This window comes from Cibotium barometz, chromosome 51 (assembly GCF_041138505.1).
Source record: "Cibotium barometz isolate CiBa-2024 chromosome 51, ASM4113850v1, whole genome shotgun sequence".
NCBI lineage: Eukaryota > Viridiplantae > Streptophyta > Polypodiopsida > Cyatheales > Cibotiaceae > Cibotium > Cibotium barometz.
Window position 1 is genome coordinate 25178009 of NC_141096.1, and position 14783 is coordinate 25192791.

At 38.8% G+C, this 14783-nt stretch overlaps 2 protein-coding genes across 3 annotated transcripts; both read left to right on the forward strand.

The window, feature by feature from the left end:
• The first annotated feature begins 614 nt into the window (after positions 1–614).
• On the forward strand, positions 615–1755 carry LOC147609459 (uncharacterized). The gene is made up of 2 exons (XM_086787571.1): positions 615–989; positions 1415–1755. Exons 1-2 carry the CDS (start codon positions 688–690, stop codon positions 1503–1505), a joined length of 393 nt encoding a protein of 130 aa, XP_086643697.1. The 5' UTR covers positions 615–687; the 3' UTR covers positions 1506–1755.
• Positions 1756–4745: 2990 nt separating this feature from the next.
• On the forward strand, positions 4746–6576 carry LOC147609460 (uncharacterized). 2 transcript variants are annotated; one of them, XM_086787756.1, is made up of 2 exons: positions 4746–5977; positions 6348–6576. In XM_086787756.1, exon 1 carries the CDS (start codon positions 5660–5662, stop codon positions 5960–5962), a length of 303 nt encoding a protein of 100 aa, XP_086643882.1. In that variant the 5' UTR covers positions 4746–5659; the 3' UTR covers positions 5963–5977; positions 6348–6576. The 2 variants fall into 2 exon arrangements, with proteins under 2 accessions (XP_086643882.1, XP_086643881.1); XM_086787755.1 differs by having other exon boundaries at positions 4749–5958.
• The last annotated feature ends 8207 nt before the right edge of the window (positions 6577–14783 follow it).

The window sequence follows — 14783 nt, forward strand, 5'->3', positions numbered from 1 at the left end:
ATTGTTAAGAAAAGGAATATAACATGTTCTAGCAGATCATATTTCATGAATAATACCCAATGGTGAACCCACCACTAGAATAGATGATGATCTCCCAAATGCATGCTTGTTAAAAATTTACACTAATCACAACTTGATGAGTAGGAGAAATTCACGAGGTCCTTACAAGCTGACCTTGTCATCATTGTCTTCATCTCTAAACTTAATGAATTGCAAGTGAAGGCTTGCAAGGGAAAGATTCCCTATCCAAGTGTGAGGGTTGGCTAAGACGTCCCCATACAAGGGTAGGTTTATACCCTTCCAAAGAATGTCTGTATCGCTTTGTGGAGCTTGATGGTTCAATGATTTTGCACTTTGGAGTCAAGCATAAACAATGCATGATGCATGCCCCATGCCCTTGACTAATTGCACTACTAATAGCACTATCCCTTTCATGGAATCCCTTCATTTTCATCAAATGACATTGTCGTTAAGGAATTTACCACCGCCCACGCTAGGTTAAACTAAGGGTATGTTGCGTGTACGTAAGGCCACCGAGAGATTCTTATGTCGAGCTCATAAGCTTGTTTGTTTGTGATCAGTAAAGTAAGAACGCTCTTTTGGTGGTGGTGGTGGTGGTGGCGGCGGCGGCGGTGGCGGTGGTATTTCTTCTTGTGCAGGGAGGGCAAGGCTGCGAGAGTGCGTGAGATGCAGTCGAAGGTGGTGGCGTCGTGGCAGCGGCTGAGCGTGTTGCAGCAGAGCGTGGTGATGAGCGTGCCGGCGGTGCTCAACTACGCCAGGCTGCTGGCGGTGGGGTTTGCGGGCGTGGCTGCAGTGGCGGGGTTCATTCTGGTGGCCACCATGCTGGCCTTCCTGCCCTTCGTCTTCCTGGGCGGCCTCGCGCTCGTCATCACCGCCGTCCTAGTCGTCAGCGTCTCTGGCTTCGTCTCCATAGGTGGCACCCTCTACTTCCTCTCGCGCTCCGATCATCAACAAGGCCGCCCCCCTAGGTAGCACATATCACTACATGTATGCTCGATTTTTTAAAAAACTTTTTAATCATGTATTAATGATAATATATATATTAAAGACTTCCTTTTTAACTCAAATTTTCTACATGTCTGGTGTTCGATTTTTTAAAAAAAATTATTCAACCAGCATTAATGATAATATATATTTAATGTCTAGCATTAATGATAATATATATTTAATGTCTGTTTTATAACTCAAATGTATAAAATTTTAGTCCTTGAATCAATCTACAAGAATTTCTTTAATTTCAACTAGTAAAAATATATTATTGTGCTAATTTTTTTTTTTAGCATTGACTCCCACTTTACCATGGCGTTTCTCTTTAATTTCAACCAGAAAATATATTATAATGCCAATTTTTTTTTCTAGCACTAACTTGCACTCCACCCTTGCTTCATTGCAGGATCTCCAAAGAACATTCCTCTCTTGTTGGGCATCCAGAGGGCTTTGTTGGCACTTCCCTTCAAGTGTTTCATTCGTCTGGGACATGTTGAGCCCACGCTTGTTCTAAATGGCTTCATGCACATATATATGCCTTATCGATCATGACCATAATAATGATGACTCGCAACAAGTTTGTCACTTACTAACACATGTCTAACTTAATAAAAGCCCATTAAAGGAGTTCTATCAAGAGTGAGTTATAGTATCCATAACACTTTAAGTCAAGATGAAGTACACACAGTTATGGATTTGCTTATGCCTTCATGATTACAAAATATGAATAGATACTCCTCGATCGCTCACCATAGACATGACACTGTAGTAATGATGAAATTGCCCTCTCAATCTTAGTTTATGCCTTCTTCCCATGAGAAGCTAACACTGGTCTCGGAAAAGAATATATGGTCAATTAAGTACATTTTTGGTCTAGGGTTTATATCTTTGGATCCATTTTATTATTGCAAATGACTTGAGATTCAAAACATAAACAAATAATATCTTTAAAATATACATAAATAGAAATTTTTCTAAAGGTATTAGATGTCCAAACAAAATCACCTTTTTTATAGGAGCTCCATGTTTCTCGGGATGGTATGGGCTGATTTACAATACCTTATTAAGTATTCATTTGCTCCACATATAGCTGTGTGTGGCATTATACAAAGGTAGAAGTGTATCAAGGTGTCATGTGAGCATACATCTTGCTATTTTTTGCATAAAAGCATGAAGTGAACTGTGTTCTCAGGATGATAACATCTCCACTCACCAAAATATTTGCTTTGTGTGGCTCGATGGTAGAGTCTATATATCCCTTGCTTTTCTAAGTTGTATCCCAAAAATATATATTTTACCGCCTTATTTCCAGCTTATTGTGTTGTTGCTCAAGCACAAGCTAAGTAACATAACCAAAAACATACAAATGAGCCATAGAGGGATTCATGCCATTCCAAGCTTTATAAGGGGTTATTTTCTACAATGCCTTAGTGGCCTAAGTTAACCATGCAACGGGCCGTCTCCATGAGAGACCTATTCTTCCTCTCAACCACACCATTTTGATGAGGTGTGTAAGGCACTATGCTTTAATGTTTAATGCTTCTTTTAGCCATATATACATGAAACTCCTTTGACATATACTCCCTCGTTCGATCTGTATGAAGGGTTCCAACTTTACAAATAAACACATTTTTGCCATAGTAGAAATTCCAAGGGATTCACTTTCCATAGAAAGGGGATGTCACATGCGTGCATGAAACTCATAAAAACCCCCTATTTAAGTTTCTTAAAAAAAAACACTATCCCATTCTATCCTTCGCCATTTTTTTCAAACTTCTCTCATTTAGCTATGCACGAGGCTATCCAGGAGGCTTTGGGTGTGGCTATGCATGAGGTGATGTGCAAAGCTATACACTAGGCTATGTGCAAAGCTATACATGATGCTAATTTATCTATATCTCAAGTACCTAGCTAGGTACTATGGGAAAAATGGGACAGGTTGGGACAAACTGCGTCATTTTGTCCCATTCTTTTTCCTCACAAAGTGTCAACATAAACATCGATATATATATAGGGACAATGCTTATACCAACGGTTTGCGACCGATAATGATACCGATGCCACGAGTAGGTAGGGTTAAAAAAAACTAAGTCTAAAGCATTATTATATGTGATGGTATTAAGTTGATATCTTGTAGTGCTTGAGAATTAGAAAATTAGTGAGGCCAACATATCACAAGGCAAGAAAGTGGGTAGTCCTCCAAGAAGGTCAAGCCCTTACACAAGAGTTTTGTACCTTGAAGTTGATATACTCTTAATATTTAAGCCCTTACACAAGAGTTTTGTACCTTGAAGGTCAAGCCCTTACACAAGAGTTTTGTACCTTGAAGTTGATATACTCTTAATATTTAACTTGGGTGCCTCTGGCCAATGAGACTTCTCTAACCAAAGTGTAGGTTTTTCTTTTTTCTTTATTTTTTGTAAGTTCATCTCTTACCCCGATTGACTCACAATCCTTAACTTATGTATGGGTTTGTATCAGCTTATGGACCCTTGTCATATTTTTGGCCTCCAATAGACGTTAAAAAACATCTTATCATGATCATGATCATCTTCATCTTCATCTCTCTCTCTCTCTCTCTCTCTCTCTCTCTCTCTCTCTCTTTCACACACACACACACACACATACACACACACACACGTGCACGCATGTACACATGTGCACGTGCATGCACACGCACACACACACACATACACATAAACACACTTTAATTTTTATATATTTTTTTCCAAATTTCTCTTATGTAACTATGCATGACGCTATCCACTGTGAGGCTATGGGCATGGCAATGTGCAAAGCTATACACGAGTCTATGTACAAAGCTATGCACTAGGCGATGTGCAAAGCTATATGCCAGGCTAATTTGTCTATATCTAAAGTACCTAGCTAGGCTATGGGCATGTCTATGTGCAAAGCTATATATGAGGCTATGTACAAAGCTATGCATGAGGCTATGTGCAAAGCTCTATGCCAGGCTAATTTGTCTATATCTAAAGAACCTAGCTAGGTACTATGGGCAAAAATGGGACATGTAGGGCAAATTGCCTAGATCTATCCCATTCGACCTAAATTGTTTTCTCATAGTGTTGAATATAAGCATTGGTAAAATCATCGACGGTGACGATTATACTGATGGTTCTGTACCAATGCTTATACTGACACTGTGAGAATGTTGGATTAAAAAACCAAGTCTAAATCATCATTATATGCGATATTATTAGGCTGATATCTTGTAGTGTTCAAGAATTAGTGAGGCCAAAACACACATATCACAAGGCAAGAAAGTGGGCAATCCTCCAAGAAGGTTAAGCCCTTATATAAGAGTTTTGTACCTTGAAGTTGATATACTCTTAATATTTAACTTGGGATCCTTTTACCCACGAGACTTCTCTAAGAAGGTTAAGCCCTTATATAAGAGTTTTGTACCTTGAAGTTGATATACTCTTAATATTTAACTTGGGATGCTTTGACCCACGAGACTTCTCTAGCCAAAGTGTAGGTTTTTTTTTCTTTAATTTTTGTAAGTTCATCTCTACCCCAATCGACTATTGATCCTTAACTAATGTATGGTTTGGTATTAGCTTATGGACCCTTGTCATATTTTTGGCCTCCAATGGATGTTAAAAAAAACATCTTATCATGATCATGATCATGCTCATGATCTCTCTCTCTCTCTCTCTCTCTCTCTCTCTCTCTCACACACACACACACACACACACACACACACACACACACACACACACACGCATGCACATGTGCACATGCGTACGCATGCATGCACACATATAGACACACTTGCACGTATGCATAATTTTTATATCTCACTTAATATGTACATCATAATAAAATCATAATTGACTATAGAGAAATATAGAATAGATTTTATAATTTAAGACTATAAAAATAACTAACCCCATATGTAGGCTTATAGTTACCCCTTCACATGTTTTGAGTTTCTCTTAAGGGTATTTAGCAATTTGTATCTTGTAACATAAAGATTAATCTTAACCACAACTTGATGAGTAGGAGAAACTCATACGCTCCTTACAAGTTCACCTTGTCATCATTGTCTTTATCGCTAAACTTAATGAATTGCAAGTGAAGGCTTGCAAGGGAAAGATCCCCTATCCAAGTGTGATGGTTGGCTGAGATGTCCCCATACAGGGGTAGGTTTATACCCATCCAGAGAATGTCTATGAAGATGATTTTGAGATGTTTAAATGTATCACTTTTGTGTAGCTGGATGGTTCAATGAACATGGGGCATAATGTTACTTGTAGTAGTCAAGCTCATGATATAATGAATCAAGCTTAATTTTGCAATGAGGTAATGGATCAAGCTTAATTTTGCACTTTGGAGTCAAGCATAAACAATGCATGATGGATGCCCTTGACTAATAGGGCTATCCCTTTCATGGAATCCCTTCATTTTCATCAAATGACATTGTCGTTAAGGAATTTAGCACCGCCCACCACCACCCACGCTAGGTTAAACTAAGGGTATGTTGCGTGTACGCCGAGAGATTCTCATGTCGAGCTCATAAGCTTGTTTGTTTGTGATCAGTAACGGAAGAACGCTCTTTTGGTGGTGGTGGTGGTGGCGGCGGTATTTCTTCTTGTGCAGGGAGGGCAAGGCTGCGAGAGTGCGTGAGATGCAGTCGAAGGTGGTGGCGTCGTGGCAGCGGCTGAGCGTGCTGCAGCAGAGCGTGGTGATGAGCGTGCCGGCCGTGCTCAACTACGCCAGTCTGCTGGCGGTGGGGTTTGCGGGCGTGGCTGCAGTGGCGGGGTTCATTCTGGTGGCCACCATGCTGGCCTTCCTGCCCTTCGTCTTCCTGGGCGGCCTCGCGCTCATCATCACCGCCGTCCTAGTCGTCAGCGTCTCTGGCTTCGTCTCCATAGGTGGCACCCTCTACTTCCTCTCGCGCTCCGATCATCAACAAGGCCGCCCTAGGTAGCACATATCACTACATGTATGCTCGATTTAAAAAAAAAACATTTTAATCATGTATTAATGATAATATATATATTAAAGACTTCCTTTTATAAAACTCAAATTTTCTACATGCCTAGTGTTCCAATTTTTTTTTAAAAATTAATCATCCAGCATTAATGATAATATATATTTAATGGCTACTTTATAACTCAAATGTATAAAATTTTAGTCCTTAAATCAGTCTACAAAAATTTCTTTAATTTCAAGAGGTAAAAAATATATTATTGTGCCAAGCATTGACTCCCACTTTACCATGGATGGTTTTCTTTAATTTCAACCAGAAAATATATTATAATGCCATTTTTTTCTAGCACTGACTCTCCCACTCCACCCTTGCGTCAATGCAGGATCTCCAAAGAATGTTCCTCTCTTGTTGGGCATCCAGAGGGCTTTGCTGGCACTTCCCTTCAAGTGTTTCATTCGTTTGGGCCATGTTGAGCCCACACCTAATCTAAATGGCTTGAGATTCAAAAGATAAACATATAATATCTTTAAGATATACATAAATAGAAGTTTTTCTAACGGTATTAGATGTCCAAAAAATCACATTTTTTTATCGAAGCTCCATATTTCTCAGGGTGGTATGGGTTGATTTACAACACCTTGTTAAGTATTCATTTGCTCCACATATAGCTGTGTGGCATTATACAAAGGTAGACGTATATCAAAGATGTCATGTGAGCATACATTTTGCTATTTTTTGCATAAAAGCATGAAGTGAACCGAGTTCTCAACAATGATAATGTCATCTCTACTCACCAAAATATTTACTTTGTGTGGTTGAATGGTAGAGTCTATATATCCTTTGCTTTTCTGAGTTATATCCCAAAAATATATATTTTACTGCCTTATTATATAGCTTATTGTGTTGTTGCTCAAGCACAAGCTAAGTAACATAACCAAAAACATACAAATGAGCCACAGAGGGATTCATGCCATTCCAAGCTTCATAAGGGGTTATTTTCTACAATGCCTTAGTGGGGCATCTATTTAGCACATAAGTGGCACACATAACTTCCTCCAACCAGAAAACATGAGGCAAATCTTGGCCTTTAACCATGCAAGTTGCCATCTCCATGAGAGATATGTTCTTCCTCTCAACCACACCATTTTGATGAGGTGTGTAAGGCACTATGCTTTAATTTTTAATGCTTCTTTTAGCCATATATACATGAAGCTCCTTTGACATATACTCCCTCCTCAATTTGTATGAAGGGTTCCAACTTTACATATAGACATATTTTTAGCCATAGAAATTCGAGGGGATTCACTTCCCATCGAAAGGGAATGTCACTTACATGTATGCAACTCATAAAAACTTCCTATTTAAGTTTCTCTTAAAAAAAACTATACCCCTTTCTAAGTCTTATGATTCCTAATTATGAAACTCAAGTACCCCCTATTTAAGGTTTAAAAATTAGATAGTAGGTATATTATTGTAATACATGTGACAAGATGGAGCCCACGTAATTAGCATGGGTGTAAGTGCTAGAAGCACAAAGGCCTACATGTACCCTCCTAAAATTGTTTCCATGGGTTGTCAACTTAAAAGACTAATAAACTTATCAAGTTTTCAACCTACACCACTAGATCGCATATTGTGAAGTACAAGTAGAAACCAATCCCATGCTTCCATTCTCCACTACTCCCACCATATCCCCTACCTCCCCCCATAAGATCCACCTTACCTCCTATCTTATAAGCTTAAGCCCACCCTTCCAAAAACCCCCTCCCTTACACTCACGTGACACTATAAGTTATGGCTTGTGAACCCCTGAGATAGAAATAAAGAGTCTAAAGCATGTAAAATCTTGTGACTTTGCTTTTAAAAGATACACCCAAATGTACCTAGATTAGTCATCAATATAAATCACAAAGTAGAGATGCCCCCTGATTGGCGATGTCGTCAAATCATAGGACCACATACATCACTATGTATAAGCTATAACTTTTGGATAGCTCTAATTGGTCCATCTTTTGAGAATGATACCCATTGCATCTTGCCTAAAATGCACCCCTCACATATATGTTTGACAGGGGCCTCAAGATTTGGAAACTCTAGCACCTTCTCTTGTCTTTTAAGGTGCAACCAAAGTTTAAGGGACCAAAATGGGCATGCCATAGCTCCATATTGTCATTGATAGCACATGGCAGCAGTAATAACTGAACAAGTATTATGTACCAATCTCTCATACTTTTCCAACCTATAAAGTCCATGGCTTAGAGTACCAAATACCATGTTGACATTGATGTCTCCATCACTTTGATCGTGAACTATACACCTATCTCACCAACAAAATTTACCACTCGGCCTGCCCTAGCAATGGCAAAGACTTGCAGAAAGTTCTTTTTAATGCCTAGCATAAACAAGACTTCTGGGAAAGTGATTATCCCACCATTACAGCACGTGAGAACACGACTTCTGGAAGAGTGATTATCCCACCATTTGGAATTTAAGATCTTCCCTACCTAAGTTAGAATGATCACTCATCTCATCGACATTATCATTGACTGAGAAGTCAATATGAACCATGGTAATAAGGCTCTTCAAAAATTACGATTCTCTCGAACCAACTTCACTTAACCACCCTTGACTAAAATGATTTAGCAAATCAATTTGCTAGAACTGACTACACATAAGAAAAAATGCTTTAGATGGAGGCTAAACAACTGTAAAAAATCATGAAAACACCATGTAGAATTAATCCAAACGGAAATAACCCACATCTATCTAATGTCATCACATAAAAAACATACTTCAACACTAAATAACCCCGAAAAATATTAAATTCATGAGAAAAAAGAATTATCATGGTTTTTTCTTATTTGCAGCAAGTGAGAACAACCTTACCAACTCCTTTCACTAGATACGATGAGTTGTTTGTACATGTGGTTGTGCCTTCTTGAGGAGAAAACTTAAGGGAGAAAAATAAATCACACTAAGAAGTAATGTGCTTACTAGCACCACTGTCAAAATACCATACATTATGATCTATCAATGATAGTGGTGCTTGCTAGCACCACTATCAAAATACCATACATCATGATCTATTAGTGACATACATACATCATGGACATAAGGGGTCATAACTACAGTGCACAGTGAATGGCCAATCATCATGTACATAGTTTGTTGACCTCTTCTTTTCAGCACTTGGTGCTGATGCATCAGCCCATATCCATGCCTAATTTTTTATCCTCTCCTTCTCAAGACTTTTTCTACATTCATTGATATAATGGGCTAGCTTCTGATAGTAGTTACATTTATATTTCTTGTTAATCTTATCACACCCCCTTCTTGGTATCCTTGCCAGTTGGCATCCTTGTTGCTAGAAAACTACACTCCTTCTTTTCAGCACTTATGTTAGAATTAGGGTTAGGGTTGCAACAATGCATACACACAAGATAGGAGCAAGATAGAGAAGCTTGAGAGCACACAAACTCACTAGATTAGAATGAACAAATATGTGCAAAAGATAACTACACACCCCAAAATGAGTAGATAAGAGGGTGTACATATACGCACGGGGAAAAAAACCTCCTAGTGAGACAAAAAGTGCCCCAGTGGTCCTAAGTGTGTTCACACACATCACTACCATCTAATGCTACAAATCCCCCTTGGAGTGATAATGTGAACATATACAGGTTATGGTTGATCAATCCTGAAAAGGAAGTAAGCCCAAAGCTTTATGAAAAGGTTCGAGCTTTTCACGAGAGAAAGAGCCTTTGTGAGTAAATTTGCCATGTTGTCATGTGTAGGCACATAGACCAAGCTGATCTCTACTACTGCAAAGAGTCTTTCGCTGACATAGTGGTAATGCACCTCAATGTGCTTAGTGTGCGAGCATGAAACACTAGGTTCCTTACAACTGCTAATGGCTATCAGTGAAAATCGTAGTGCTAGACGACTGTTCAACACCCAAATCAGCCATAAGACATCTGAGCCACACACACTCAATTGTAGCTGCTGTAAAAGTTACCTTGTACTCACCTTCACAGCTAGAAGTGGCCACTGTAGGTTGCTTCTTGTTGAGCCATGATATACATGAATCACCAAGGTGAAAGAAAAACCCACTAGTGGACACTCGTGTGTCATAACATCCAACTCAATTTGAATCACTGAAAGCATGCAGCTGTGACTCACCCACTTTTGGACAAAATAAACCAAAATACTGAGTGCACTGTAAATAGCGAAAAACCCACTTAACAGCCTACCAATGCTTCGTACCTGGGCTATGCATAAATCTGCTCAACTGTGAGACCACATACTGTATATTTGGCCTCATGTTACACACATAAAGAAGGGATCCAACCAACAGCCTGCTAATACAAACTAGCATCAAAAGAGTCTCCTGCATCTTGAATACTAAGTCAAGTACCTTTATCCATAGGTGTAGACATAGGTATATAGTCTAAAAAATTAAACCTCTTCAATAGCTTATAATGTATATATTTAGATTGCAGCATAACAATGCCATCATTGCGCTACATAAGCTAAATCCCCAAATAGTAATGCAAGGGCCCCAAATTTCACATCTCAAACGATGACTGCAAATCAACCTTAAACGCTGAAATCTGATCTATATCGGGACCCATGAGTAGCATGTCATCAACGTATAGTACGATGATAAAAAAATGTGTCCTTACTCCTCCTCACATAGAGCCTCACATAGAGGGTACTCTTTGTGGGCTGTTGCAAGATCAGGGTGTCCAGTTTTATCTAGTTTATGCTGGACTGGGACAATTCTTGGACAAGAAATTTGGGGGGAAAGGTACTTCAAACAAGATCAAGAAACTAATAGAAAATACACACACACACACACACACTCAAATTTAACCCCAATATAACTTAAATTAATATAAATTAGTCCAATTTATCAAAATTAACCAAAAATATAATAAAACAATAAAAAAATGATCTTTCCATACTTAGAGTGATCTAATTTTTTTTCCATAGATGCACCAATACAAGTACACTAGTCCCTATAGGTTTTAGATGATTTACATCAAAAATGTAATTTTACTAATTAGATTATTAGTATTTGTAGGCCTTGTGATAGCCTGGAAGAATTTCAAAAAAGAGATCATTAAAAATCAAACCATTGGATTTGTAATTTTGACTAACCACCACATTCTACCAATGTCTCACTATCTACCACTCTTTTGATCTACAAGATTATTCATTTTTAAGTGGTAGTTATTGTGGGTGCAAAAAGCAGCATGTATTATAACACTTTAAAGACCTTGAAATATTTAAAGAAAATAGACAAATAGCTTAAAAATTTCTCAAAAAATCAAGTTAAGCGCTATATTATGTGAAGATCTAAGATGCAAAGTGGAAAACTCATATGAGTTTATATGTGAAAGATATTAGCATTTTATGGAACCAGCCCAAATTTGGGACATGGTGTATACATTGAGCTTGTACCTAAGGAAATGAAGACTTTTAACTATCTAATGCTTAATTAGATTATGCAACTATATTCCCAACTTTGCATGTGACGTTCCAACAAAAGAACTTGAAAGGAAATTCCTTCATTAGCTAGGAGAGATTGGCCACTAAAGGTAAATAAATGCCTGTTTTTTTACTATTTAAAGGGTGCCTGAGTGGACAAAACTGGGCACCCTGATCCTGCAACCACCCTTGTTGGACTATTGCAAAAATCATTTGCAACCAAGTATGCATGAATCTTCTTATACCATGCTCTAGGATCCTTCTTAAGGCCATAAAGAGCCTTTTTTAACCTACATACTTTAGACTCTTCTTCTTTCACAGCAAAACCATTTGCAACCAAGTATGCATGAATCTTCTTATACCATGCTCTAGGATCCTTCTTAAGGCCATAAAGAGCCTTTTTTAACCTACATACTTTAGACTCTTCTTCTTTCACAGCAAAACCAGGAGGCTATAATACATACACCTTCTCATGTAAAGAGCATGTAAATCACCATTCAAGAATGCAGTCTTAATGTTTAACTGATGTACATTCCACCCATGATGTGTTGCCAAAGCAATGAGACACCTAATGGTTGTCATACGAGATGTGGGTGCAAAGGTCTCATCATAATCATAAGAGATGTGGGTGCAAGGTCTCATCATAATCAAGGATCCCCTTTTGCTGGGTATACCCCTTTGCAACAAGTCTGGCCTTGTAGTAGCAAATCAATGCTACCATCTTCTTTGCATTTTAACTTGTAAACCCACTTAGTACCAATGGCCTTCTTGCCATGAGGTAGATCTGTCAAATACCAGGTATCATTCTTGAGTATAGAGTTATACTCATACTGCATAGCATGCATCCAATGATTATCATCCTGTGCTTCCTCAAAGGTAATAGGTTCCTCCTCATTACATAAAGTAGAAATGAGAACATGATCCACATGAGAATAATTTGCATGATGAGAACCTGCACGAGTTCTGCTAGGTAAAGGAGCTGCCAACTTGCTATCCCTCAATGTCTACACAAACCATTTTGGCATATGCCTAGATTCTTCTATGGCTACTCTCTCCTCATCCACTAGTACATACTCAATAATTGCCTCATCAAAAGGCTAATTTTACACCTGCAAAGGCTGAATTTCAGCACTTGGTTGAGCATTCAATTGCTCTACATATGGCTGCCCTCCATTAAACAAAGGTAGGAGCGAATCAAACATGTCCTATGAGCACCCATTCTGCTATTTTTTTTTGCATGAAAGCATGGGCTGAACTGAGTTTTTGACAAAAACATCTCTACTTACCAAAATCCACTTTGAGGACGGATGGTAGAGTCTATATCCCTTGCTTTTTCTGAAGTGTATCCCACAAATATGCATTTAACTGCCTTATCATCAAGCTTACTACGTTGTTGCTTAGGCACAAGAGAATAAGCAAGACAACAAAAAACACACAAATGAGCCACATAAGGCTTCCTGCTGCCATGCCAAGCTTCATAAGGAGTTTTAGATTGCAAGGCCTTGGAAGGGCATTTGTTCAACCCATAGTTGCCTCTAACCAAAAACCATGAGGTAAATCTTGGGCTTTCACCATACATCGTGCCATCTCCATGAGAGACTCGTTCTTCCTCTCAGCCACACCATTTTGTTGAGGTGTGTATGACACTATACATTGATTCTCTATGCCTTTTTCAGCCATATATGCTTGAAATTCCTTGGACATATACTCCCCCCCCCTCGATCTGAACGAAGGGTGCCAACTTTACATTCACATGCATTTTTAGCCATGGATATAAAGTGCCTAAAGCACATAAAAACCTCTGACTTTTGCTTTAATGGATAGACCCAGCTATATCTAGAGTAATCATCAATAAAAGTGATGAAGTAGACATATCCCCCAATAGATGGTGTCCTCATAGGACCACATACATCACTATGTATAAGCTGTAATTTCTTAACAGCTCTCACAGATCCATCCTTTGGAAATGATGACTTACCAGGAATACACCCCTCACATACATTTCTAGTAGGAGTTGGCAACTTAGACACCATATCATGCCTTTGAAGGTGTAACAAACTGCCATAATTCAAAGTGCCAAATCGTGCATGTCATAATTATGCATCACTCATAGCACGAGTCGTAGAGAGTGAGCAAGCATCATGCTGTAACTTCTCAAATACATCCATCTTGTATAGGCCAATGAAACAAGGTACCTGAGGCAATGATAGAATAACCATCATTTCTATCCTGAACTGTACATCTGTCTTCCATAGATTTCACCATCAAGCCTGACAAGGCTAAGGCTGAAACTAACACAGCAAGTTCTTCTTAATGCCTAGTACATATAAAACTTTAGAAAGAGTAAATGCACCCCCATTTGCAGAGCAGTGAGCACAACTCTACTAACTCCTTTGATAGGATATGAGGAACCATTTGCACATGTGACGGTTCCTGCACACTTGGGACAGATTCCAGAGAAGAGAATAATTTTTTTAATGAAGTAATGTGCTTACTATCACCACTGTCAAAGTACCAAGCATCTGATTCTGCCACCATTGACATGCATACATCATGAACAGAAGGGTCATAATTGTAATGTACATTCCATGCCCTATCATCTTGAGCAAAATTTACGGATTTCTTCTTCTCTGCACTTGGTGCAGATGCATCAGCCATAGCCATGCTCGATTCTTTCTTTTTCTCCTTCTCTATCCTTTTCTTGCACTCATTTATGTAGTGCCCTGGTTTCCTGCAATAGTGACACTTGCCCTTCTTTTTAAGCTTATCACCTTCTTTCTCTGCATCCTTACCTGAGGATTCTGATTTTGGCTTATAGCCACCATACAAAGAAGCTTTACCTTTGCCAAGCTCACTGGCAACAAAAGCTTGGTCACTCACCAACTTGCATAATAGATCTGTTTTGGTGCCTAGACTGCTCTTCTTTTTGCAAGAGTACTGAAACCAGCTCATCAAATGTAAGGGCATTTGGATTTCCCTTCATCATGAGTCGAAGGGTAGAGGCAAAACTCTGATAAGAATCCGGTAATGGATTGAGAACTATGGGCACCAATGTACTATCAGGATATATCTCATTCACACTAGCGAGTTGCTCCTTAAAATCTTTGATCTTGGTCAAGAAGCTGTCCATTGAGTCTCCCTCATTCATGTGCTCAGACTCCAACTGTTTGCGTAGATATGCAACACGTGCTTTATAGTGCACCTGGTATAATGTAACAAGTGCATCCCATGCCTGTTTTGAAGTCTTACATGACTGACTACTATGAGAAATAATGTTTTGCTTTACAGAAAGTGTAAGCAATGCATGTGCATGTGCATCTCTTCCATC